General features: G+C 38.2%; 2 protein-coding genes across 2 annotated transcripts in view; both read left to right on the top strand.

Moving 5' to 3' along the window:
* The first annotated feature begins 3,573 nt into the window (after window positions 1–3,573).
* LOC137624778 (serine/threonine-protein phosphatase 2B catalytic subunit 3-like) overlaps window positions 3,574–27,320 on the top strand; it is a 568,901-nt gene continuing 545,154 nt past the window's right edge. The window contains exons 1-2 of the mRNA XM_068355729.1: window positions 3,574–3,593; window positions 3,996–4,021. Coding sequence (XP_068211830.1) covers window positions 3,574–3,593; window positions 3,996–4,021 — 46 coding nt within the window. The remainder of the gene's footprint in view (window positions 3,594–3,995; window positions 4,022–27,320) is intronic.
* The window catches only part of LOC137624480 (tudor and KH domain-containing protein homolog), an 82,017-nt gene continuing 69,208 nt past the window's right edge, over window positions 14,512–27,320 (top strand). Inside the window, exons 1-2 of the mRNA XM_068355256.1 lie at window positions 14,512–14,681; window positions 25,117–25,279. Of these exons, the coding sequence (XP_068211357.1) occupies window positions 14,583–14,681; window positions 25,117–25,279 (262 nt within the window). The 5' untranslated portion in view covers window positions 14,512–14,582. The remainder of the gene's footprint in view (window positions 14,682–25,116; window positions 25,280–27,320) is intronic.

The raw sequence follows: 27,320 nt of genomic DNA, 5'->3' as shown, positions 1-27,320 counted from the left end.
TATATATATATATATATATATATATATATATATATATATATATATATATATATATATATATATATACACCGTATTTGTATATATATATATATATATATATATATATATATATATACATATATATGTATATATATATATATATATATATATATATATATATATATGTGTGTGTGTGTGTGTGTGTGTGTGTGTGTGTGTGTGTGTGTGTGTGTGTGTGTGTGTGTGTGTGTGTGTTGGCTCTTCAGGCATAGCATTTCTCTCGTGTAATAAGATTTTTTTCTTGTTTCCTCTACCTATTCTTGTCTTCGGGACCAAAGTTTTGGAGGAAAAGACATAATCTATTACTGTGCTTCTCCATTTAAGTTAAAACAGCTGTTTCGGCTAATGACTTATGGCTATCATCAGCCACTGATCGATCCACTAACAAGACGTCACGGAACTGTGCTTATCCATCTATGGCGTGAAAATTATAAGTTTATTTGTGATTCTGGAATTATTTCTTTGGATTTGATAGATGATTATGAAATTATGTAGTGCATTTGATAAACCACTCATTCTAGCATGTCAAAAATATCACCTCATCTTTAAAGTCATTTCAGCTGTTATCAACACAGAATTCAATGGGTAATTGTCACTTATTAAATCCTACAAAGTACCATAAAACAGTAACATGGGCAATTCATTTTTAAAAGATGCGTTTCGTGGGTCTGTTTGCGGGGCATCTGTCAGTTTATCTGTGTTAGTGCTTCCTTCTGGACCATCCTGGAACTTTTCTTTGGAACATTTAGCAGATCTGTCAGAAACAGAAGGCACTTTCTGAGGGGACTCTGTGAACGAGAAAATAACTTCTTTGGGTCGTTTGATACCTTCTGATATTCCGAGACAGGAGGTGTCAGTATTGGAACTTTGTCCTAAATGGTTGCATGATGATACAGAAGCAGAAGAATTAGAAGAAGGTGAAGTGGAGGAGTAAACAGGGCAAGAATGATCAGCAGTAGGGGAATGAAATAAATGAATCTGTACATGTTGACTGCCTTCTGTTTCCCCCGCAGGCCGACAGGTGTCTCCCATTTTTAGACCTAATTCTGAAGTGCTTTCGAATGTCCCATCTAAATGGGAAGGACACGAATCTGCAGCTGTCCGCTCTCTTGTATCATTCTTCTTCGAAAGGCCTGCAGAGGAGTCTGTCTCTGTTTCCTCAAACACTGCGGGCAAAGTTAAGGTTGATGAAGAAGGGGGCGGGGAAAGATTCTCATCGCCATTACAGAGCACCATGGAAAGAAAAGAATCTGAGGCGCCATTCTCAGTGAGTATGGTGGAGACCATGTTTGGGTCTTCCCTTTGTCCTTCTGAGTTTTCTGACAGCACCAACGATACCCTGGTGGAGGACCTGTAACGAAAAATAAGATATTAGTGTTTCTCTTCTATCAAAGGTATATTTTGCTGTATTCTTAAAGTGTGAAGTTGCTAAACAAAACAAACCAATTGTCTAAAAACAACTTTTTTTGTCCACTTTACCAGTTGTTCTGAACCCTTTTCCTAACTTGAGTGTTGCTATTCAGAGGTTCTCAGACTATTTCAAAACCTAAATTCGATCAAACTACAAGTTATGAACCTTTTTTCGAACTCTAATTCTTTCAAACCGGTAAAATTATATCTGATCCTTTTTTTTAACTCGAATGTTAATATACCAGGAATTATGTGCATTTTTATGCCACTGATAAATTTTAATCGAAAATATATAACATAATATATAAATATACAACATGGTTACGTTTCCATGGAACGTTATATTTACTGTATATTGGGCACTATATATACACATATACATACATACATTCATATATCATTCATCATCATTATCACCCATAGCTAGTCCAGTGCAGAACAAAGACCTCAGACATGATCTTCCACTCGCATCTGTTTATGACAATCCACACCCGCAAATTTTTTCAGTTCGTCAATTCATCATCTTCTCTTCCTTCCCCTTCTTCATTTGCAATCTCTAAGGACCCATTCAATTATTTTTAATGTTCATCTGTTATCTGTGATTCTCATATCCATTTCCTTTTCTTACGTGGTTTTAGTAGCATATCCTCTACATTAGTTTGCTATCGCAAACCTACTGGTCTTTTTCTGCCTCTTAGTGTTATTCCCCACATTATTCTTTCCATAACTCTTTGAGTAATGTTCTAAGGCATTAGTTTGGGCTCCAAGTGTCTGGTGCATAAGTTAATACTGGTAGAACCATCTGATTAAATAATTTTTTTCTAGAGACAGTGGCATTTTACATTTCATAATCTCATATTGTTTACCAAAAGCTCTCCATATGCTATGTACCCTACCCTTCTTTAGATTTCGGTCTCATATCCTGGGGCAACACTCTTTGCCCCAAGCATGTATATTCTTTAGCAATCTCTAGAGGTTCGGTCATTATTATTATTATTTATTGAAATTATCTTTCTAGTTCTTTTTTATTTGAAAGTAACTATGGGTTTAAACTAGCGGTTGCTTGTTTAGTTTACTGTTGATGATTGTTTTCGTCATTTTAGATGTTAAAATTTATTTTGTTCTTGGTATCTTTAGCTTTGATAATAGGCTTGTTCAGCGGTATTAACTTTTGTTTGTGTCTAAGCCAAGGTCATGTATAAACACGAACACTTATAAAGTAATATCCCTCGTTGGCTTGCTGATTTTAGCAAAGTAATAGTAAATGTGATTTCTATTAGGCATCTTGCGTTGTTACCCCATTTTCGCCAATTTCTTTACGAGCGTTCATATGAGTGTTCTATTTGCCTAACTGGTCCGAGTTGAGGTCTGGAAACTGTCGCACTAGCGAGTCAGTCAACAATTTGTGACCGGAGAAGAAATACAAATTGAGAATGAAGAAAGGAACTTAAAGTCTCGACCCTTGAAGGAAAAGGTTCCTAGCCAAAGGTTTCATGCAGGTAAGAAAGTGTTGTTGCCTTAACAACTGTACACCATTGGAATGAATTGCATTATTTTATAATTGCAATATATTATTATTATTATTATTATTATTATTATTATTAATTGCTAAGCAATAACCCTAGTTGGAAAAGCAGGATGCTATAAGCATAAACCTTATTTGTTGTCTCTGCATTTTCATTGAAAATTATCTAAGTTTCACTCATATTCCTTTTCAGTCCGACATTTCTGCTTTCTCTATACAAATCTTCTATCATCTTTTGCAATCCTCTCACGATTCACTAAATAGAACTATGTCATCTGCAAACCTTTAGTTATTAAGGTATTCCCCATTAGTGTTGATTCCTACATTTTCCCAATCTAAATTCCTAAAAACTTCTAAGCATACTGTGAATAACTTAGTGGCGATGGGATTTTCTTGTCTAACTCCTCTCAATTGGAATTTTCTAACTATATGTAGTTTTAGGATTGCTGTACTTACCCGTATAGATACATTCACGTGTTCTTACATAAGATTCATCTATTCCTTGTCTCTGAACTGCTTTCATTACTGCTGAAGTTTTAACAGAATCAAAAGCTTTCTCGTAATTCATAAATGCCACACATAGTGGTTTGTCATAATCTATGGATTTTTCCATAAGCTGGTTAGTTACATGGATATGGTCAGTTGTTGAATACACACTTTTAAAACCTGCCTGCAATCTTGGTTTATTAAAGTCTAGTTGTTTTTCTATTCGGCCTAACGTGATCTTTGTAAATATTTTACATCTTACGGAGAGTGAACTTATTGGGAGGTAATTTTTATGTCTCTTGTGTCTTCCTTTCTGTGCATTATTATAATAACAAAGTCTTAACAACCTGGAGGTGTAGAGCATTCTTGCAGACATTTTATGCAAAGTTCAGCGAGTTTTACTACTATGAAATCTCCTCCATCTATTATCAAATCAATTGTTAGGCTACTTTGCCTCTTTCCATGCCTTTCTTTACTTCTCCTACTGTTACTTTTGGTACCGGCTCAGGTGTTTATTTTTCTTCTATTGGCAAAGTTATTTCTTATATCACTTTAGTATAGCATTATATAGAAATCCTCTGCAATTTTCATCACTACATATCTTTGCATGTTAATATTTCCATTTTCATCCTATAAAGCAAACATCTGTTGGCGCCCTGTTCCAAATCTTTTCATTAACTTCATACTCTTTCCCTTTTTAGGGTTTCCTCAATTTTGGTCTGATTGTCTTTATGAATATCTCGGGTTTTTAGTTTGTTTATTGTTTTGGAAAGTTCTCTTAATTCTATTTCATCTTTCTTAAATTTTATCTCCATTTCTAATCTTTTCCTTATTCAAAATCATATTCGACACATGAAAAGCAATAATGGTCTCAGGGCAATAATTACTAAAATTAAATTATATTATCCATATGGAGGTCATTCTTTTTTGGGTGAAACTGAACTGTGTATTTTCTGGACGATTTCGAGTTCATTAAAGCATAATTAATACCATCTGCAGAAACATACTTATACATATAGCGTCTCAAAACATTTCTAATTGGCTATAATAATAATAATAATAATAATAATAATAATAATAATAATAATAATAATAATAATAATAATGATAATAATAATAATAATAAATATGAAAACCATGAAATACCTGTTTGATGTCGGAACATAGTCAATGACACCAACGCCTGGAAGCCATCTTGAATCTCCGCTCTCTGCTACAGCGTCCCTTCGCCTACCCCCACAGCAGGCTACCATCACAAGGGCGGAAGCACCGCAGCAAGCCAGCATTACCACTGTCAAGGCTACTAAAACTACTGCAGCGGACATTTCCGTGCGCGCCCATGGCAGCGTTGAATTTGAGCCAGGAAAATGCAGGGGGAAGTCGATCATATTTCCAATTATTTACTCATAAACAGTTATCAGGCAATAACGTGATTTCACGGCCTACATCTTACCTTAATATGTTGTTAGTAAGAGTAATGTACTAAAGATACAAGAAAGTAAATCTGTTAGTTATTAGGAATAGTGGTATCTCTTCCAGGCGGCTCTATCTCACCATGGGCCTATTCTGACATCAAGATTCACCCTACAGATGCTTCTTGTGTCTTTCCAATTAGGCCTACCACAATTAGTAGCCATTAGTTACTGTTAAATGAACCTATGGCTTCATAAAGTGGTGTTGTAGAGTATAGAACCATAATTCTCCTCTTCTAGCATGCCCTGTATTTGTCGTCACTTAGTAACGAGTTCTGTTAACTTAACCAATGCATGATACCTACATGCATGGCTGTTTCACATAGCTCAGGGGATTTTCCACGTTACAAATAAAACGCATTATTAGGCAATGCACCTTTTTGTTCAAATAAATAGAACCCAAGGCATGCCACGCACATTAGTCATCACACACTGTCTTATGTAGTTATGTTATCAGCTTGCACGGATTAACGTAATCTCAGATCAATTCAGAAGTGTCAATACCACAGGTATTTCTCATCCCTGATATCCGAATGACATTGATCGATTGAGTTCTGTATGATTTACGTCGAGCTTATTTTCCATATGATATATCACATCAGAGATCACACTTCTCAACCTCATTGGTTCACATATTTTTAATTAGCCACGAACAAAACTGCTTTAGACGATGGAAATAACAATTTTACACCTTTTTTTCTAATGCTTACTGCTTTCCTGTAATTGGTAATTCCCGTTTGCGGTATATGCTATTTGTTTTACTTTACCATAGTACAAAGCAACTATAGTATCATTGCAACACCTTCGTAAGTCACAAATATAGGAGATGCTCACTGTGGCATTCGTATCTCCTCTGAGCGGTCACTGTGGTGGAAATGTCAAGGAGACCAAATTGATTTCCTTGAATTAATTAAAGTTTGTATTGATAGGATCTATTACTAAGAATGTATATCTATTTCAGTCATTATGTACCAGTGACTAACATTCTTTTTTAACTGTCACCTGTTTGATGGGAAGAGGATAACTATTTCAGTTTCGTGTCCTTTGTTGTCCGTGATCAATAGCCACTTGTTTCGTTTCACTTTTAATGAGGTGAGATACGACCATTGTTCTGTGATCTGACCACTGCCTATACAAAACAACCATGTTTTTCAATTTCTCATTAAATAATACATGACTGTGCGAGACGGAAATTTGCATTTTACAGAGCTATAAAGACTTTTTTATGTAAACACTTCCAAAACGAAGACTTGAGGTGTAAAACTAACAACAAGTTTTGAAACTTTCTATCTAAAAGTGTTCAGGTGAGTCATTACTAGCCGTGTATGATCGATCGTTTATTTAGCTATATTATATCTATTCGAGTTTATGATCAAGTTACGGATGTTCACAGTGGAATTCAAATATAATTCCATGATAAGTGTAGAAATGGGACTCGACGTGTTATATCCCCGTGATTTCTTTAGTTGTTTACAAGTTCTCTCTCTCTCTCTCTCTCTCTCTCTCTCTCTCTCTCTCTCTCTCTCTCTCTCTCTCTCTCTCTCTCTCGAGAGAGAGAGAGAGAGAGAGAGAGAGAGAGAGAGAGAGAGAGAGAGAGAGAGAGAGAGAGAGAGAGAGAGAGAGAGAGAGAGAGAAGTAGACCTATGTTTGCTGAATAGTAAAATTAGTTTAGGATGGGAATTATTATTATTACTAGCCAAGCTACAACCCTAGTTGGAAAAGTAAGATGCTATAAGCCAAAGTGCTCCTATAAGGAAAAATAAGCCAGTGAGGAAAGGAAATAAGGAAATAAATAAATGATAACAAATTAACAATAAATCATTCTAAAAACAGTAACGTCAAAATAGATATATTATTATTATTATTATTATTATTATTATTATCATTATTATTATTATTATTACTTGCTAAGCCACAACCCCAGTTGGAAAAGCAGGACACTATAAGCCCATGGGGCCCCAACAGGGAAAACAGCCCAGCGAGGAAAAGAAACAAGGAAAAATAAAATATTTTAAGAAGAGTAACAACATCGAAATGGATGTTTCCTATGTAAACTATAAAACTTTAACAAAACAAGAGGAAAAGAAATTAGATAGAATAGTGTGCCCGAGTGTACCCTCAAGAACTCTAACCCAAGACAGTGGAAGACCATGATACAGAGGCTATAACACTATCCAAGACAAGAGAACAATGGTTTGATTTTGATTTTATATAAACTATAAAAAGACTTATGTCCGCCTGTTCACCAAAAGACATTTGCTGCAACTTTGAACTTTTGAAGTTCTACTGATTCAACTATCCGATTAGGAAGGGCATTCCACAACTTGGTCACGCCTGGAATAAAACTTCTAGAATGCTGTGTAGTATTGAGCCTCATGATGGAGAAGGCCTGGCTATTAGAATTAACTGCCTGCCTAGTATTGCGAACAGGATGGTATTGTCCGGGAAGATCCAAATGTAAAGGATGGTCAGAATTATGAAAAATCTTATGCAACATGCATAATGAACCAACTGAACGACTGTGCCAGAGATTAATATCTAGATCAGGAATAAAAAATTTAATAGATTGTAAGTTTCTGTCCAACAAATTAAGACGAGAATCAACAGCTCAAGACCAGACAGGAGAACAATATTCAAAACAAGGTAGAATGAAAGAATCAAAAGTAAATTTGCTATCGAGAATCACACCTAAAATTTTAAGTCATACAAAGTTAAAGAAACATTATCAATACTGAGATCCGGATGTTGAGGAGCCACTGTCCTTGACCTTCTTACAATCATACTTTGAGTTTTGTTACGATTCAACTTCATACCCCATAATTTGCTCCATGCACTAATTTTAGCTAGATCTTTATTAGGGGATTCAGCAACCCCATATCTACAGTCACGGGATGGAATTGGTGCAAAGAGAGTAACATCATCTGCACATGCAACAAGCTTGTTTTCTAGGCTAAACTACATGTCATGTGTATATAGTAAAAAAATTAATGGGCCAAGAACACTACCCTGTGGAACACCAGATATCACATTCCTATACTCACTATGGTACCCATCAACAACTCTTTGAGATCTATTACTTAAAAAATCGATAATAATACTAAGAAACGACCCATCCACTCCCAACTGTTTCAGTTTGAAAACAAGGGCCTCATGATTAACACGGTCAAAGGCAGCACTAAAATCAAGGCCAATCATACGAACTTCCCGACCACAATCAAGGGATTTCTGTATAATATTGGAGATTGTAAGAAAGGCATCACATGCTCCAAGGCCTTTACGAAAACCAAATTGCAAACTAGGGAAGAGATGATTATTTTCAGCAGACCTGTTAAGACGCTTTGTCAGACGACGTTCAAAAACTTTAGATAACATGGGAGTTATGGAAATTGGGCGGTAATCGGTGGGACTTGAGCTACCACAAACACATTTACATAGTGGAGTAACATTACCAATCTTCCAACAAGTGCTAAAGGCTCCTCTTCTTGGTAACTTGCATAAAATAACAGATAACTTTGGAGCTAATAAATCTGCAGTCTTTATATAAAAAAAGGAAAAAATACCATTTGGGTCTACACCATAAGCATCAAGGTCCATCAACAGAGCTTTAATTTCACGAGATCGAAAAGCTAAATTGTTAGTTTGGCCTCAGGAAAACAGGAATGAGGAAGTTCAAGTTTTTCATTACTATGTTTACTGTCAAAAACATCAGCCAAATGGGTTGCCTTTTCCTTTGGACAGTGAGTGACTGAGCCATCTGGTTTAAGTGAAGGAGGAACTGTTGTATCAACACCAAAGAGTGCAGATTTAAGGGTAGACCACCATTTATGTTCCTGAGTTGTACCAGAAAGGATTTCTTTTATGGTTAAATTGTATTCCTTTTCAGTTGAAGCATAAACTCTCTGAGCAAAAGCTCTAAGCTGAGTATAGTTATTCCAGGTCAAATATGATCTGTTACACTTTCAAAGATGATAAGCCTCCTGCTTCTCCAAGTAAGCACATCTACAATTATCATTGAACCACGGTTTGTCCTTCACTCAGTACCTTAGCACACGAGAAGGGATACGCCTATCAATTATGTTGACTAGATTCTCATTCAAAGGGACAATAGGATCAACACTATTATATAAATGGGACCAATTCAAGCACAAAAGAGAGATAGAACTTAACCACTCCCCATGGTTAGCATTAAAATCACCAACAAAGACAAAAGAAGCCTTTCTATCCTCTTCTTGTATCATAGCCATCATGGTAAGAATACAATCGAAGATAGATGATCGAACACGAATAAAAGTTTTTATGCCTGCCACAAACTTTTATTACCTGAATCTCGTGACATCCACATTTATAGCAGGACTTATGAGAAGCAGGGTACTCAGACCTAATATATACCGCCATTCCCCTTTCCCTAGGCATGGCATCGCGTTTCAACATTATTGGCTTCTTAAAACCAGTTATAAGGAGCTCAGATAAGTGCCTCATATTAGAAACCAAAGTTTCTGAGCACAAAAGAATATCATACTGTCTGGATGCAACTGTAAGGTCTTGAATATTTGCATAAAGACCACGAATATTGCAATACAGAAGACGACATTGAGTAAATCTAGGACGTACTGGTCCAGGATTTCGCTCAATGTCTGTAAACAGCATAAGAATTAATAGTAATAATAAAGAGACAATCGTACTTAAAAAGTAGATCAACAAGAATTATAACAAAAACAATATGTACAGAATTATAAATAAAGTGATTGATCAAACCCATAGACTATAGTAAAAAGTCGGAAAAACTAGTCAACACGGAGGAGCCGATACACCATGCAAGGCTAAATACCCTCCAGGATAGCCACTTCAACTGAAGAGAGGACTGTAAGGATGGTTTTGAGAAGAAAAATAAATCATATAAGGAAAAGACAACCTCTTGATAAACAACCAGGCACCCATGGCCCTTCTATTAAGCCTGCCCAACACTCCATTTAAAAAAAAAAAAAAAAAAAAAAAAAAAAAAAAAAGATAGAATTGTGTATCCGAATGTACCCTCAAGCAAGAGAACTCTAACCCAAGACAGCGGAAGCCCATTTTAGAGTGTCCTTCTCTTAGAAGAGCTGCTTACCATAGCTAAAGAGGATGAAGTTGAATACTAACAAAATCTAAGTATTGTCAGTAGGTTAAAAACAGTGGCCCCTCAAAAATCCAGATCTTTCCACTGATAGTGTCTCTTTCACTGTTTACAACTAATCGAAAATTCTAGGCGTTATTATTTATTGTATATTTGCTTATGAGAAACGCATTCAGTGTGTTTCTTCTTCAGTTGCACAAAAATTGGCTTATTTAGTAAGTCTTTTGACATTCTTTATTATCAATTTATCCCGAGAAATTTTTTTAATTCTTTCATTCTACCAATGTTTTAAATACTTTTTTTCCTGTCGGGTCTTAAGCTGCTGATTTTCATCTACATTTGTTGGATAAAAACTTGCTATCTGTTATTTTTTATTCTTTATCTGAACATTAATATCTGGAACTATCGTTCAGTTAGGTTTTTTTTATGATACTGTTCATAATTCTTTGCTTTACATTCAGATCTCTACACACAGTACCATCCTGTACGTATGCATTTAATTTTAACAGTCTTAACTTCTCCATTATAATAACGCCCAATACTACACAGTATTTTAGAAGTTTTATTCCATCTGTGCCCAAATTGTGGAATGATTATCATAATCTAGTAGTTGAATCATTGGAACTTCAGAAGTTCATACTTGTTTCAAGTGCCTTTCTGTTAAACAAATTAAAATAAGTTTCGAATCATAGTTTATATACAACTTCATGTGTTTTACACTTTTCATTTTTCGTTTATCATTTATTCGTTATTTCTCTACTTTCTTCTGCACTGACAAGCTGCTTTCCCTGTTGGGGCCCTAGCTTAGGATTGTAGCATTTAATAATAATAATAATAATAATAATAATAATAATAATAATAATAATAATAATAATAATAATAATAATAATAATATAGAAACAACATCCACGCTTATACAGCTGTAGGCCTATGTTAGTTTACGTCGCCCACGAGTGACAGGGGCAAGGGATAGGACAATGTCCTGGAGACCAACCACATGTACATACAGTATGATCATGCCCAATCTCCCTCTTCACCCAAGATAGGACCAAGGAGGGCCAGGCAGTGCTGTTGATGACTCAGCAGGCAGGCCTATAGTATATGGGCTCCCGCAAAATCCCCACCCTAGCCCACAAGGATGGGGAGGTTCCAGGCAATACTAGAAACCATGGGGCTTAAACGGGGCTCAAACTCCCGTCAAACATATTGCGTGGCGGAGTGTGAGGCCAACAACCTCACGGCATAACTACTTAATGGAACTTGGAACGGTAACTAAGATAGGTGGGTAGTAGGTTTACCAGGGCACCAGCCACCAGTTGAGATACTACCGCTACTAGTCCTTTGGCTGGCCAGACAGTACTACAGTGGACCCTTCTGCCTGGTTACGGTTCAATTTCCTTTTGCCTACACATACACCGAATAGTCTGGGCTAGTCTTTTTAGATTCTCCTCTGTCCTCATACACCTGACAACACTGAGATTACTAAACAATTCTTCTTCACCCAAGGGCTAACTAACGCACTGTAATTCTTCAGTGGCTACTTTCCTCTTGGTAAGGGTAGAAGACACTCTTTAGCTACAGTAAGCAGCTCTTCTAGGAGAAGGACACTCCAAAATCAAACCATTGTCCAGTCTTGGGTAGTACCATAGCCTCTGTACCATGGCCTTCCACTGTCTCTTGGGTTAGAGTTCTCTTGCTTGAGGGTACACTCGGGCACACTATTCTATCTAATTTCTCTTCCTCTTGTTTTGTTAAAGATTTTATAGTTCATAGAGGAAATATTTATGATAATGTTGTTATTGTTCTTAAGAAATTTTATTTTTCCTTATTTCCTTTCCTCACTATTTCCCTGTTGGGGCCCTTGGGCTTATAGCGTCCTGCTTTTCCAACTAGGATTCCAGCTTAGCAAGTAATAATAATAATAATAATAATAATAATAATAATAATAATAATAATAATAATAATAATAATAATAATAATAATAATAACTCATCACAAGTCGATTAAAATAATAAGAGTTATTGCGACTGCAAGATTTTTTTTTTGTGAGTGGTAATTTCTTTCATTATCAATTATTGTACATGATTGATATGTCTTTTTGTTTCAAATTAATTTATTAAAGTTTAAATGTTTGTTGATTATTATTCAAAACCAAGTCAACGAACGAACGGGGCGGGACCGAATATAATATAAAAAAAGATCGTTAACCTGAAAACACTGCTGTCAGACTTAGTTTGATTGTTTCAACACTAAGAAAAACATTATTTCATGTGTAAAACAATGCATATTTTTTTTCTAATATGGGATTAAATTACCAACCATATTCAAGAGAGCTGTGGTTGAGTTTTACCATTGAAAACTCAGCACTTTCCAATTTTTTTAACATTTGTAAAAGATATCTATGAGCTTTTATCGTCCCAGACTTCCTGGGCAGCCCATTGCCGATCATGCTTGATTCCTAGGGTTTGTGGTAAGTTTCACTAACATAACCATATCAAAAGACATCTGTATTTGGGTTAAAAGATTATGATCTTGCATGAAATATATATTACAGAAATCTGCAATGGTACGCCAAGAAGTGAAGATATTTATAATTGAACGATTAAATATGACATCTGATGAAAACTACATAAACCATATAAAAGTGTATCTTATCGTCATCATCTCCCCCATCCTATTGACGCAAAGGACCTCGGTTAGATTTCGCCAGTTGTCTCTATCTTGAGCCTATAAATCAATACTTCTCCATTCATCATCTCCTACTTCACGCTTCATTGTCCTCAGCCATGTAGGCCTGTGTCTTCCAACTCTTCTAGTGTCTTGTAGAGCCCAGATAAACGTTTGGTAAACTAATTTCTTTTGGGGAATTCGAAGAGCATGATGACCAAACCATGTCCATCTACCCCTCACCATGATCTCATCCACATATGGTACTTAAGTAATCTCTCTTATAGTTTCATTTCTAATCATGTCCTGCCATTTAACTGTAAATAATATTCTTCCGAGGGCTTTGTTTTCAAATATACAGAATCTGTCGGATATTGTTTCATTGTTATACCACGACTCATATCCATACAGTAACACCGATTTCCTTAAATTGATATATAGCCTGATTTTCATATTCAACTTCAGGCGATTTGATTTCCAAATTTTACTTAACCTAGCCATTGTCTGATTTTCCTTTTCCATCTGTCATTAAACTGAAATTCTAAAGATCCTGTATTGGTGATCATAGTCCCTAAATATGTAAATGATTCCACATCATTAATCCTTTCTTCTTCCAATGATAATTCATCTTCCATTGCATATTCCGTTCTCATCATCTCTGTCTTTCTTTTATTTATCTTGAGCCCAACCTCGTGTTATATTTCTAGACTTCAAGTTCAGTTTTAATATTTAACACAATGAATCATTTGGTTTCCAAAGGTATTGATAATTTTGAAGTCCCAAGCATCCGAGTTATTTCTTGCCTTGACTATCCTACTGTGTGGGATGACTTGCTAGCCCAGTAGGCTACCCACTAAGCCCCCTAGCTTAACCAGAGATTTAAAACAGCTGCATTACTGTTATACCTAGTATCATCTTAGCATTATCATTGCATTTTGGAGTTGAATCGAATAAGTAGAAAAACAGTATTTTGGACATCAAGTAACCAATTCATAATTGAAATTGTAATATTACATCATTGAAAAAAAAAAAACAATGCTTATCCCTCACCGTTTTTTTCTTTTTTTTTTTCAATATTCATATTCAAACTGTAGAACTACCAATCTTAGAATAGTATGATACTAATATGTTTCATTATCATGTGAGGTACAAACGACCATTGTGACTTTCAGTGCCATTTAATAAAAATTCTATTGGTTTTACAGTGTTAACAGCTGTCTCTGGAAGAGAATATTGTGTTTTATTGTCTCATTTTAGAGTTAGTTATGTAAGTTTAGACTTCCTTCCCTTTGGAGCTAAACGGTTTCCACAGTGTCGCCCACTAACAATGCCCTCCCTTATTCAAAACTTACATCATGTGATGGCAGGACTATTTACAAAATTAAAAATAGAAGCATGAAACCCCTGTCGTTAAATGGGATTATGACGTCATGCTGTTATCTCACTGACACCTGCTACGCTCAGTTTCATTCAGAACATACTAAGTTTCTTCCGCTGGCAAATTAAGAAGTGAAGTAATCATTGAAGAATTTATATAAAAGAAGTTTCAAAATTCACATTAATAGGCTGTGAGACCATTTACCTTTCTGATTTAATGTTCTATTACTCGTTAAAACGGTTAAAAACGAAAAGAAAAATATAACTCAATTATGATGGTTTTATGAATTTCATTATGAAAAAAATTATATAAAAGGAGAGCAATTTCATTAATGATTTTCATTGACATTCATTAGTATTCACATGACACAAATTTGTGTTCTATAAGATTATAGAATAAAACCCACACACAAAAAAAGTGTTAGAATTACGAAGAAGAAGAAGTCACTAGGCCGTTGGGGGAAGCAGACGAATTTCTAACCTTTCCACGGTGATGGATATCAATCGTCTCAAAACTGTTATTTTACCTTTAAGTGGAGCTCTCATACTATCAGGAGTCGCAGGAGCCTTATACTACTTCCTTACTAAGAAGGTAAGTAACCAAATGATTGATGACAAAGCTCATTTATTCTAAATAATGAAATGGTTTCTGCAGAGTTTGTTTTTGACCTGGTGATACTACTAACCTAGTTGTAGCCTTGATCTTAATGGTCTGCCATAGCGTAGAGTAATAAAACTAATTTTGTCAAATTATCAGATTGTTTTTCTTATTAGGCTTTCCATTGATAGTAAAAAATCCGACACAGTTAGGCCTGTCCTACCGTAGACTTGTTTGATTTGACAGTTTAGAAAAAATACATTATATCTACCGGTACTATTCTACTATAGGCTATTTAGCCTATCGTAGAAGTTTTTTTTTTAATTATCCCACAGTTTTACATATACTGTATAGGTGTTTAGTGTTGCGGGTTTATGAATGATAGCAGCCACCTGTATGCATGATGACCGCCGACTAGGAGTACGGTAGTGTAAGGGGTTGGTTGTAGGTGGGCGTTAACCCTCCTGTTAGGTATGTAGGTAAGAACACGGCTTTTAAGATAGGTTAGGTTGGGAAGTTAAGATTTATCAGTGTCCATTTTTTTACCTACGCTGGAGCCGCTGATATACAAGGGCTTCTAGTGGTGTATGTATGATGACGGCCATTCTGCATAACTCCAATATTTTCAACTCTATCCATAAGAATATGACAGGGTTGAATTTAGTAGGTTATGTAAGGTAGGGATGTTGATAAAATAATAGGTACAGGACAATATTTTGAAAACGGGCATTTTTTTTTTACAAGATAAAGCTGTCATTTAGTAGGAAAGATTTTGCGTCCGTAACTGTGATGCAACCGTGAAATTTAGGTTAGATGGTGTTCTATTCACACATTCCTGTCCATCTTCATAAAAAGGCTCCAAAATTTGGCTATGAGACTTATTAAACATAAGTCTCTTGTAGTCTGATGTGGTAATTTGTTGTCGGAGATGGCCTACCCTAGATTTTGTGTTATTATGCTAAGTGCCTCACCTTATCTGTCCATCTTAATTTGGGAATTTTATAGTGAAATATTAATTAGGACATTGGAAATGGCAATGGAATCCCATCAGCTTTACTGACAATATTATCCTGTTTTCGTGTATTATCGCTTGTGTCTGTAGTAGATTGTCAGTATGCTTTCCTATTAAGGAGAAAATTTTCAATATTAAACTTACCCGATAATCATGTAGCTGTCAACTCCGTTGCCCGACAAAATTCTATGGAGGGATACGCCAGCTATCACAATACTAGAAGGGGGTGTACTTACCAGCGCCACCTGTGGCCAGGTACTCAAGTACTTCTTGTTGACACCTCCTCAATTATTCCTCTGTCGTGCTTCCGGCAAGACGTTCTGGGATACGCTTATGTTCTTGGAGTATTTTCACGACTTTGGTGAAGTATTTCTCTTTGATTTCGGCTGTCGCTTTACTGGAAACTTCTATATTAGCTTAGTTAGCTTTTGGAATTAATTTGATTAATTATGGTGACGAAGAGAGTATGAACTCTCTTTCACCTTTCAATGGCCGACCCTTCCCTTAGACGGAAGTGTTGGTGTCTAAGAGAGTATAGACTCTCTTTCTTAATTTTGCTTAACAAAAGTTATAGATTTATTTTATATCTCTCCGCCTCTTATAGGCCTCTTCGATTAACTTCCTTTTATTATAAACTTATTAAAATTATTTTTTATATTTGTTTATATTCGACCTTCCTAATAGTAGGCGGTCTTTTCTTGGTACCGAAGTTAATTAACATTGAGCCCGTCATTTCGGTTTTACCTGTTAACATATTATGCTATTTTTATGTCTTTGAAAGAATTTCTTTGATAGTCTAGTACTGTTTTCAAAGTTGAACTAACGTTTTGTTTTGTCTCTGCAGTTGTTGACATTCAGCACGTTCAACTTGCACTCTATCGTTACGATAGAGAAAGAATTTTCACGGTTTCACGTTGCAGTAAGAGTAACCGTGTCTAGCGTTTTGTTCATTCTTTCTTAACTTAATGGTTTTGATCCTAATAAAGGAACTTTTCATTTTGGGAAATATTTCAGTTTTTTCCTTTAACAATAATATGTTTTAACGATATATATGATTGGGCTCTTCTCTCAGGTTCTAAGTCAAGAGAGAGAGAGAGAGAGAGAGAGAGAGAGAGATAGAGACGGAGGGGGAAAGAGGAGGATAAACGTTTCATTCAAGCCTGCCAGGCGTACGAGTAACGTTGTTATCGTTTTTGCTCTTCTCCCTAGTCTCTTTAGGGGAAGAAAGTAAACGTTTCTAGAGTGATCTAGTGTTTAGTCTCTTTCCAGCCACTGAATTATTTATCTTTCATTAGATTTTTCTGTTACATTGTAATTCTGTTTTCGCAATTACTAACTTTTGAGAAAGGATAGAATTGCGTGTTTCAGGTACAAACCACTTAAAGTTTCGAGTTCAGTGAAATAAGTGCAAACAGAAAATCAAAGTGATAAGTGATTAGCGCAAAGTGTGTCAGTGTTGTGCGTGAGGGTACTTCTGTGCGCGCCAGTCGTCCTCCCAGTCCGGGACCTCTTGCAAGCTCCCAAGCCCAGGGGAGAAGCAATGTCGAAGGGCATAAGGGTTCAGCAGGCCTTGATCGGCGCACAGAAGTATCCTCGGTGGTTGTGGGCGTGTCTTACCGAGACCGTCACTCCCACCCGCAGACGATTGAGCCCTTATTTTGCTCGTCTGCAGAAGAAATTTAGGGGAGAAAACGCTGGTCTCAGGTCTCAAGACCTCTTAAACGTAAAGTCCAGACCTATGCCAGACGTACGAAGTTAGAGTTCAACAACCCGGATGCAGTCATTGGGTTAGCTCTGACTCTCCTCAGTCATCAGTTGAATGCACTCCGCCTAAGAGGAGTAAGGTTCTGCCGCAACAGATCTCTGCTGTTAAGGCTTTACCTCAGCAGACCTTAGTGTCTGCCGACCCCAAGTTGACTCTACTGCAGTCCATGCAGTCACAACTTTCGGTCTTGATGCGTGAGTGTCGGGCTGAGAGTGTTGCGCCTCCGCCTCCGCCTACACTCCCTCCGCCTGCGCTCGCTCCGCCTGATCGCAGTACCACCTGCCAGGCGTACGATGTTGAGCCACGTTCTGAGTTTGCTGTTCCCAGTGGGGTTCAGCCTCCGCCTTCTTTAAGGCAACCTTTACAATGGGATCAGGAGGATTATACCTCTCTTCCTCCGCCTCCACTTGCTGCTCCACCAGTGATGCAACACTCGGTTGAGGTACAACAACCTCTCCCGTCCTTGAGTCAGTCTCCTTAGCTCTCGCTGCAGCGAGCTCAACCCTCCACAAGGCAAGCACCACTACACCTTAGCCTTGCGCCTCAGGAGCCTCAGCTTGCGAGACATTTACCTTGTTCTGCGCAGCCTCTACCTCATCGCGCTCCGCTCACACCACAGGAACAGGAACTTGCTACTCCGCTTCCGCCAACCGCTCAGCAAGCGCAACCCTTGGGTTCAGCCACTCATGCCAGGAGTCAGCCTCCTCCACCCATGCGCCTACCTTCTGCTACTTCCTTTGATCAGCCTTTGCAGACTGAGCCTCAGGTGTTCCCTCAACAGAGTCTTGAAGAGGAAACCACAACTATTGTTGTTCCAGCTCGTTCTGACTCTGCTGTTCAGCATACCTTACCTCCATTTTCAAACCTTATGATAATGGAGGTTATTTGTATTACTTATAAAAATATATTTGTATTCCTTGCAATATATTTTTAACAATATCGCAGAATATGGCAAAAAATATGAATCATGAGTTATGAATGTAAGGTAAATATTATGTTGATATTTAAACCCCATGCAAGCATGCATAAAGCACTCTAGCACTGGTCATGGAATTTCTGAGAAATGTTAAACGCCATGCACACGCTCTGCTTACCTCACAGCATGCTCTACATACAGCATGCTCTGCTTACAGCATGCTCTGCATACTACATGCTCTGCATACAGCATGCTCTGCATTCAGCATGCTCTGCATACAACATGCTCTGCATTCAGCATGCTCTGCATACAACATGCTCTACATACAGCATGCTCTGCATACAGCATGCTCTGCATACAACATGCTCTGCATACAGCATGCTCTGCATTCAGCATGCTCTGCATACAACATGCTCTGCATACAGCATGCTCTGCATTCAGCATGCTCTGCATACAACATGCTCTACATACAGCATGCTCTGCATACAGCATACTCTGCATACAACATGCTCTGCATACCTTACCGCATGCTTCTCAGTCACACATCTTTGGTTGTTGCCAACTCACTAGACTGTCAAGCAGTTTCATAACGTTGCCTTCTAGTCTGCTGCTTTTGCACCAGTGAACCCTCACTGAGAGAACTTAGCTTTTCTAGGATATGGTCCCTGTAGATGAGAAAGTTCTTTTCTCCCTCCTTCTGATATTCCCTTGAGGACTCTGTCATTTGGAGGGAGCCTTTAGCTGCATAGCCTCTTATGGACTTTTATTTAAGCATAACATGCTTCCAGGGAAGGTAATGGTTCCACTTCAGTCGCTAATCCCGTCTGTTACCACACCTGCTCCCATAGACCTGGAGCTGTGTTGCAAGACATGCAGTCCAAGCTTAGTCCTTGTTAGAGGATTTTTTGTTTACGGAGTCAATGTGTCACGGGGAAGACGTTCAACAACCAACAGAAGTGACTTGTTGTGACGCAGTGCGGCAACCTCAGCAACCCGATAAGGAGTTGTCTGTACGACCCAGACAGTCTAGACAGATTCGGGTTGTCACTGTACTTCCTCGCTTGCCCATGATTGACAGTTCACAGACTGTGCAGCAGTACCATGATCTTGTGTCCGGCTCCGTCAGACGACTGGCTTTTAAGAGCTCCCACAAGTCGTCGCTGTCTGGAGATTTTCAAATGGACTATGGATCTGACCAAGGAACTGGGCCTCCTGGTCAATTTTGAGGAGTCTCAGCTCGTTCCATCCCAGACCATTGTCTCCTTGGGTATGGATCTTCAGAGTCGAGCTTTTCGGACTTTTCCGTCGGCCCCAAGGATCTTCCAAGCCCTAGAATGCATCCAGAGCATGCTGAGAAGGAACCGATGCTCAGTCAGGTAGTGGATGAGTCTAACAGGGACACTTTCATCGCTGGCCCTGTTCATCGTGTTAGGGAGACTCCACCTCCCCCCCCTTCAGTATCATCTAGCTGCTCACTGGATAAAGGACATGACGCTAGAGACGGTCTCAGTTCCTGTTTCCGAAGAGAGGAGGTCTTCTCTCGCGTGGTGTAAGAACAGCTTTCTTCTCAAGGAAGTCTACCTTTGGCTGTTCAGAAACACGACCGCCGTCTCCTCTCGGACGCATCAGACACGGGCTGGGGTGCGACTTTGGACGGACAAGAATGCTCGGGAACATGGAATCAGGAGCAAAGGACACTTCACATCAATTGCAAGGAGTTGTTGGCGGTTATTCTGGCCTTGATAAACTTCAAGTCCCTCCAGCTTAACAAAGTGGTGGAGGTGGACTCTGACAACACCACAGCCCTGGCTTACATCTTCAAGCAGGGAGGGACTCTTTCGTGGAAGTTGTTCTAGATCGCAAGGGACCTACTCATCTGGTCTAAAGATCGAAAGCTAACTGGTAACGAGGTTCATTCAGGGCGGTATGAATGTCATGGCAGATCACCTCAGACGGAAGGGTCAGGTCATCCCCACAGAGTGGACCCTTCTCAAGAATGTTTGCAACAGACTTTGGGCCCTGTGGGGTCAGCCAACCATAGATCTGTTCACTACCTCGATAACCTAGAGACTCCTGTTGTATTGTTCTCCGATTCCAGACCCAGCAGCAGTTCACGTGGATGCTTTTCTGCTGGATTGGTTCCATCTCGACCTGTATGCATTCCCGCCGTTCAAGATTGTCAACAGGGTACTTCAGAAGTTCTCCTCTCACAAAGGGACACGGCTGACGTTGGTTGGCTCCGCTCTGGTCCGCGAGAGAATGGTTCTTAGAGGTACTGCAATGGCTGGTCGACATTCCCAGGACTCTTCCTCTAGGAGTGAACCTTCTAAGTCTACCTCACGTAAAGAAGGTACACCCAATCCTCCACGCTCTTCGTCTGACTGCCTTCAGACTTTCGAAAGACTCTCAAGAGCTAGGGGCTTTTCGAAGGAGGCAGCCAGAGCGATTGCCAAAGCAAGGAGAACATCCACTCTCAGAATCTATCAGTCTCAAGGGGAAGTCTTCCGTAGCTGGTACAAGACCAATGCAGTTTCCTCAACCAGTACCACTGTAACCCAGATTGCTGACTTCCTGTTATATCTAAGGAAAGTAAGATCCTTTTCAGCTCCTACGATCAAGGGTTACAGAAGTATGTTGGCAGCGGTTTTCCGCCACAGAGGCTTGGATCTTTCCACCAACAAAGATCTACAGGACCTCCCTAGGTCTTTTGAGACCTCAAAGGAACGTCGGTTGTCCACTCCAGGCTGGAATCTAGACGTGGTCCTAAGGTTCCTTATGTCATCAAGATTTGAACCTCTCCAATCAGCCTCTTTTTAGGACCTCACATTAAAAACTCTTTTCCTCGTGTGCTTGACAACAGCTAAAAGAGTAAGTGAGATCCACGCCTTCAGCAGGATCATTGTTTTCACATCTGAAACGGCTACATGTTCCTTGCAGCTCGGTTTTTGCTAAACGAGCTTCCTTCACGTCCTTGGCCTAAGTCGTTCGAGATCCCAAGCCTGTCCAACTTGGTGGGGAATGATCTGAAGAGAGTACTTTGCCCAGTTAGAGCTCTTAGGTACTATCTAAAAAGGTCTTAACCTTTACAAGGACAATCAGAAGCCTTATAGTGTGCTATCAAGAAACCTTCTTTTCCAAGTTCTAAGAACTCAGTTTCTTACTATTCAGGCTTCTGATTAGAGAAACACATTCTCATCTGAAGGAAGAAGACCTTGCTTTGCTGAAGGTAAGGACACATGAAGTGGGAGCTGTGGCTACTTCAGTGGCCTTCAAACAGAACCATTCTCTGCAGAGTGTTATGGATGCAACCTATTGGAGAAGCAAGTCAGTGTTCGCATCATTCTATCTCAAAGATGTCCAGTCTCTTTACGAGTACTGCTACACCCTGGGACCATTCGTAGCAACGAATGCAGTAGTAGGCGAGGGCTCAGCCACTACATTCCCATAATCCCATAACCTTTTAACCTTTCTCTTGAATACTTTTTATGGGTTGTACGGTCGGCTAAGAAGCCTTCCACATCCTTGTTGATTTGGTGGGTGGTCAATTCTTTCTTGAGAAGCGCCGAGGTTAAAGGTTGTGATGAGGTCCTTTAATATGGGTTGCAGCCCTGTATACTTTAGCACCTTTGAGTTGATTCAGCCTCCCAAGAGGAACGCTGCGCTCAGTAAGGAAGACGATCTTATTAAAGGCAGAGTAACGGTTCAAGTCGACTTCCTTACCAGGTACTTATTATTTCATTGTTATTGTGGATAACTGATTATATGAAATACGGGATACTTAGCTATCCTTTAGTCTTGTACACTGGTTTTTCACCCACCCCCCTGGGTGTGAATCAGCTACATGATTATCGGGTAAGTTTAATATTGAAAAATGTTATTTTTATTAGTAAAATAAATTTTTGAATATACTTACCCGATAATCATGATTTAATCGACCCTCCCTTCCTCCCCATAGAGAACCAGTGGACCGAGGAATAATTGAGGAGGTGTCAACAAGAAGTACTTGAGTACCTGGCCACAGGTGGCGCTGGTAAGTACACCCCCTTCTAGTATTGTGATAGCTGGCGTATCCCTCCATAGAATTCTGTCGGGCAACGGAGTTGACAGCTACATGATTATCGGGTAAGTATATTCAAAAATTTATTTTACTAATAAAAATAACATAACTCAATACTAAAAGAAAGATACACTTAGCAGTAACAAACATGAATAAGTTATATCATCTCCTAAATGTTGTAATGGGAAATGTATATGAAAAAAGGCTAGCAGATGGGTATAGTAACCAAGAACTGGCTATTTAAATTTCTAGAATTCTTTGAAAACATTATGAAATATAATTGGATCTTTTACTGATATCCCATATCAGGTTAGTGTTGTACCAGATACGCAGATAATATTACTGTAACAAGATTTAGTAATATAATAAAACATGAAGTCATCAGGATTATTAAAGGGGCAAAGAAAATAGATTTTGTGGTTGTTCCGATGCCAATATCCAGAATAATTGCTATAAAAGATTTGATTTAGTCTTGGGGACATAATTACAAGAATAGTAAATGATAGTATCGATGAATGTAAGCAACCTAAGTATTAGAAAGTGGTTCTGAAAAGTGCTCTAGATTACGTGTATCATGAATTAAGTTCATACAAATCAATTAGGATAAGTCCTTCTTGAACAGCTATTTAGTCACTTACAAAGAATCGAAGGATTGCCAGATTACCAGTCGGTATTCAGAAAATTTTATTCTATGGATACAGCTATATGCTCTGTTGTAAATGATTAGCTGGAATGAGAATAAGTGTGGTAGCTTATTATTACGTGATCTTAGTGGTACAGTTGTGCATGAACTACTACTAAATGATATACTGCCCATTAGTACAGTATTAAAGATCAAGCTTTCGATTATCTAAAAGATCACTTGGTTGACAGAAACTATTGTGTATAAATTGGAAACTCGCATTCACTTGAACCATTAAACTGATGGGTACCCCAGGCCAAATCGGTGCCGTTATCGCGTGAGGCCTACCTTTTTTATTTTGGTATAGTATGTGGCCTACCCAGCTTGAATGTGCCCTACCTCAGTAAGAGTATATTTGTAGATATAATTAGTACGCAATTTAATACCACCTCCCTTCGTATGATCGGAACTAGAGATTCAGCTTTTCGCTTCTCGACATAAGTACGTCATATCTCGTCCTTGGAATCAACTCAAGCCCCCCATGGCCCATGATTGCAATTATTCTAAAAAATTTCTTCATATTCTTTTTTTGACACTTTTATGTTTAACAAAGTGAAGTGAGTCTCGTCTATTTATATTGGTGAAGATTCAGTGTCCTTCCTTTGACTCCTTTATTAACCGAAACCTTTGCTGAGCACACTTCACGGCATTAATTAGACCAATCCTCTATTGTCATGGGAGATCTTCCTGTAATAGTTTCCACTATATCCACTTTCATGCCAAGGGTCCACTGGTACAATAATTACATAATTTTGCACAATGGCAGGCAACTATTCAATTTGCCATTCAAATCTGTATACTGTGTGTGAAAATCATGTTCTCAGTTCGTGTAGCTTTAGTTGCCTGGCGCTCTTGTCGTTTGCATCTCCAAAAACATTCTATTATGTCAATGAGATATTTTGTTTGTTAGGCTTATGGGACCATCATTTGAATCCTGATCTTGTAAGAGACCCTTCTCTCTTGTAAAAATAACCTTGCAATTTCATCACTGGCAGTAACTCTAAACTGAAATTCTCCTTGAAACATTTTTTACTATTCCCAGTAAGGTGTTTGTGATGCTACCTCAAGATAATACTGTAGCAACAGCTCGGCCTAGAGTGCCCTCACATTTCGTCAGCACGGATGAATCGGTCGAAAAGTAATTGCTGGATCAGCTACATTCCTTAAAATCTAAAGAAGAATCTCCCCTATCCTTTCTAACGAAAATGAAAATGGTTGGATTCATACCAACCCATTGATCATCATAAGTAAGGCATATTCCAGATTGATGTTCCCTTCATATGAAGGGATTCCTAAGTTGATCATGTCCAATTGGACAGGCTAGGCCCTATCAGTCTACTCATCCCTATGATAGGCAGATAGAATGTTGCTGGAATCATTTCCTTCACTCCCATATGTGACTAGTCAGATTGGCACTTCCAGGGATGAAAAGAAAACCAGTTCGGCTCTAGTAGGACTCCTGACCCGCCAATTAGTAAGTCTCCTTATTTTAAAGGACAAAAGGTTTGCATACGTGTAAGAGCAAGTAAATTTTTAAAGTAATTCTGTTTTTCCTAACTTCAAACCTGAGGCCTTTAAAGCTAAACTTCCTACCTCAACCAACCCTCTTGTTCCTGAGCGAAAGATCAAAAGGGACATGGTTTCTATAGGCAGAGGGGCGAGAAGTCTCACCACCTGTTGTTAACTACCTTATTCAACTAATTCAACGTCCGTCCCAGCTCCCACAGAAAGTGTATTCCCTATTTTAAAGGACTGGTTCATATAGCTAGGAAAAATAAAAAAAATTTAAGTCTAAAGTAATTCTACTGGAGGTATGACTACCATTACTTGATATTATATTTTTTTTCTTTTTTAACTTTGCTAGTTGTAATGTAATAATACTATTATGTTCTTATTAAATATTTTCACATAAAAGGTTTTGTATTTTATCTTTTGTACTACTTGACAATATTTTGTTTAAAGATGAAATTTACATTTTATGGTTGTTTTCATTTCAGGATGATGAAGAAGGCGATATTCTTAAGGGTCGGGCAACTCAGTGGACAAGTGCAGAATTCCAAGTACCTAGCGATGCTGTTGGGCTTGTCATCGGAAGGCAAGGATCCAACATAAAGCTCATTCAAGAACGAACCAACACAAAAATTTATTTTTCTGATGAAGGTTAGTTCTTAAATGTTGTGAATCTCTAGGAAATAAATTTAATAGTATGTACTTTACAGTATTGTCTTAATTTTACAATCATCTATTGGTCAGATAATAAGTGTTGGAATGCCTTCCTATGTGTAAGGGTTCAGGAATTAGCATTGGTGTTGTCCTGTTAATTGGAGTTGATACTGACACTATACAGTGCTTGATATTGTTAATCATTATTTTCATTGGGAAATCCAGTACCCATGGAGTTCCACATGAAATACTAATGAGTTTATACATTTTGAAAGCGTAAACCAAGTGCATGCAAGTTGATCACGGTAATTCTAACATAATGGTATAGGTGCCTGGTCACTTCAGGTTAGCAACTGTTCGATCAGAGCTGGTTTAGGTTTATGGGCTTTGCAATGTTGAGACTTCCTGGTTTGCTGAAGATGTTAGAGATAGCCAGATCTTGTGCAATAATATATGAGGGGAAGTGAACCTATAGATACATATAAAGAGGAGTGGGTCATATTCAGTAATAGGGGCCTTAGGAGTAGGGGAGAATTAGTTGGAGTCATTGTTCAACAAGTTCCTTCTATCCTCATCTACCTTTGCCACGGTAATTTCTTTTCTTGTTCCACAGTGAGGAGCTGGCACTTAGACCTGAATCAGGTATTTTGATATAAGAACATGGACATTCATTTTTATGGGCACTCTCCATGCTTTTGAGGAGTTTTGAGCAGTCTTAACTATTATGTTTGGTCAGACTGCCAGAATGGGCTGTATATCTTGAGTCTCATGTATGCACCTTTTGAGTTCCTCGGTGAGGCTATGAGCATATCCCTCTTCCTCAATACTGTCTTCATGCTATCCATAGCAACTCCAAAAAGGATAAACAAGCTGTATGACATGACTTCTGCCATAGTATGGGATATGACAGTTATTCCTTCAGTTCTTGAATTTGTAGTAAATACCCGGAACTCTTTCTCCCCAGAACATTTTACCTTGTGCCTCATGTGAGCTCACTGTGCTATATGGGTAGAATGAGACTCTTTGGGTCTGAGCTTTTATGTGTTTTGTTAGCATTAGTACACAAGTCGATAAAATTTGTTTTAGTGGAAAATCCCAGTCTCAGGTCATTTTTTTACAGATGTATGCCATTGTGCTTCTGTGGTGGCTACAAAACATTGTGTAATGACTTGAGCCCTATTGGACAGGAAAACATCTTGCATAAAGGTCATGAACAGGTTTTAGTCTCTACCCTTTTTCTTTTAGCACTTCTTCCAGAATGTAGTCAGCCTAGGTTGCATCCATGCTGATCCAAAGAGTTGCAACAGAGTTGCACATTGTTCACCAGTGTGTGGATGGTATTCTTTCTGTTCTACATATGACCAGGTGATGAATTTCTAGAGAAAGCTTATACACAAACACCATTCTCTCAAACGGGGCGATGTTAAAATTTTGAACTAATAATTGCCATGTTACTGGAGTTGTCTTTCCCATACTTATGGATACACCTAGGCCATTGATATTCCCTTGTAGAAGATGTAATGGCAACCTTGCAAGTTCTGAGAGACACTGCTTCCCACCTAATGTTAGCCTAATAGGAGGTTTGTATCGTCATCAGAACAAAGACATTTTTAATAGTAAGATATACAAACCTAAAATTTTATAGTCCTGTCTTTAACCATCCTATCATTTGCTCCTGCAGCTGAAGGTGACAGGGGAGGAGTCCCCCTCCTACACATTTGCATGTCTAGGAAAAACACAATTTACTTTAAAAAAAGAAAGATTAACCTTTCTTTGAGTTTTTCTATAGCAGAATAATTCAAAATTCCTAGGACATATGCTTTCTCTCTTTGCCAAATGAATGGGATTGTTATGTAACTAGTTAATGCATTATAAAATTCTAATGCAGTAATTGATTTTTAAGAAAATACTCCTGCACTCCTACATTGTTTTGAATTTTTTAGTTTTATGAATGTTTGGAAAGAAATTTCTTAAAATATACACATAAAAATACTACATACACCATTCATGTATTTTTATGCAGTACAGTAATTGGAAG

The sequence above is a fragment of the Palaemon carinicauda genome, chromosome 31, assembly GCF_036898095.1.
Source record: "Palaemon carinicauda isolate YSFRI2023 chromosome 31, ASM3689809v2, whole genome shotgun sequence".
Lineage (NCBI taxonomy): Eukaryota > Metazoa > Arthropoda > Malacostraca > Decapoda > Palaemonidae > Palaemon > Palaemon carinicauda.
Note: the sequence above shows the minus strand (reverse complement) of the source record. Positions and strands in the feature narration are given on the sequence as shown.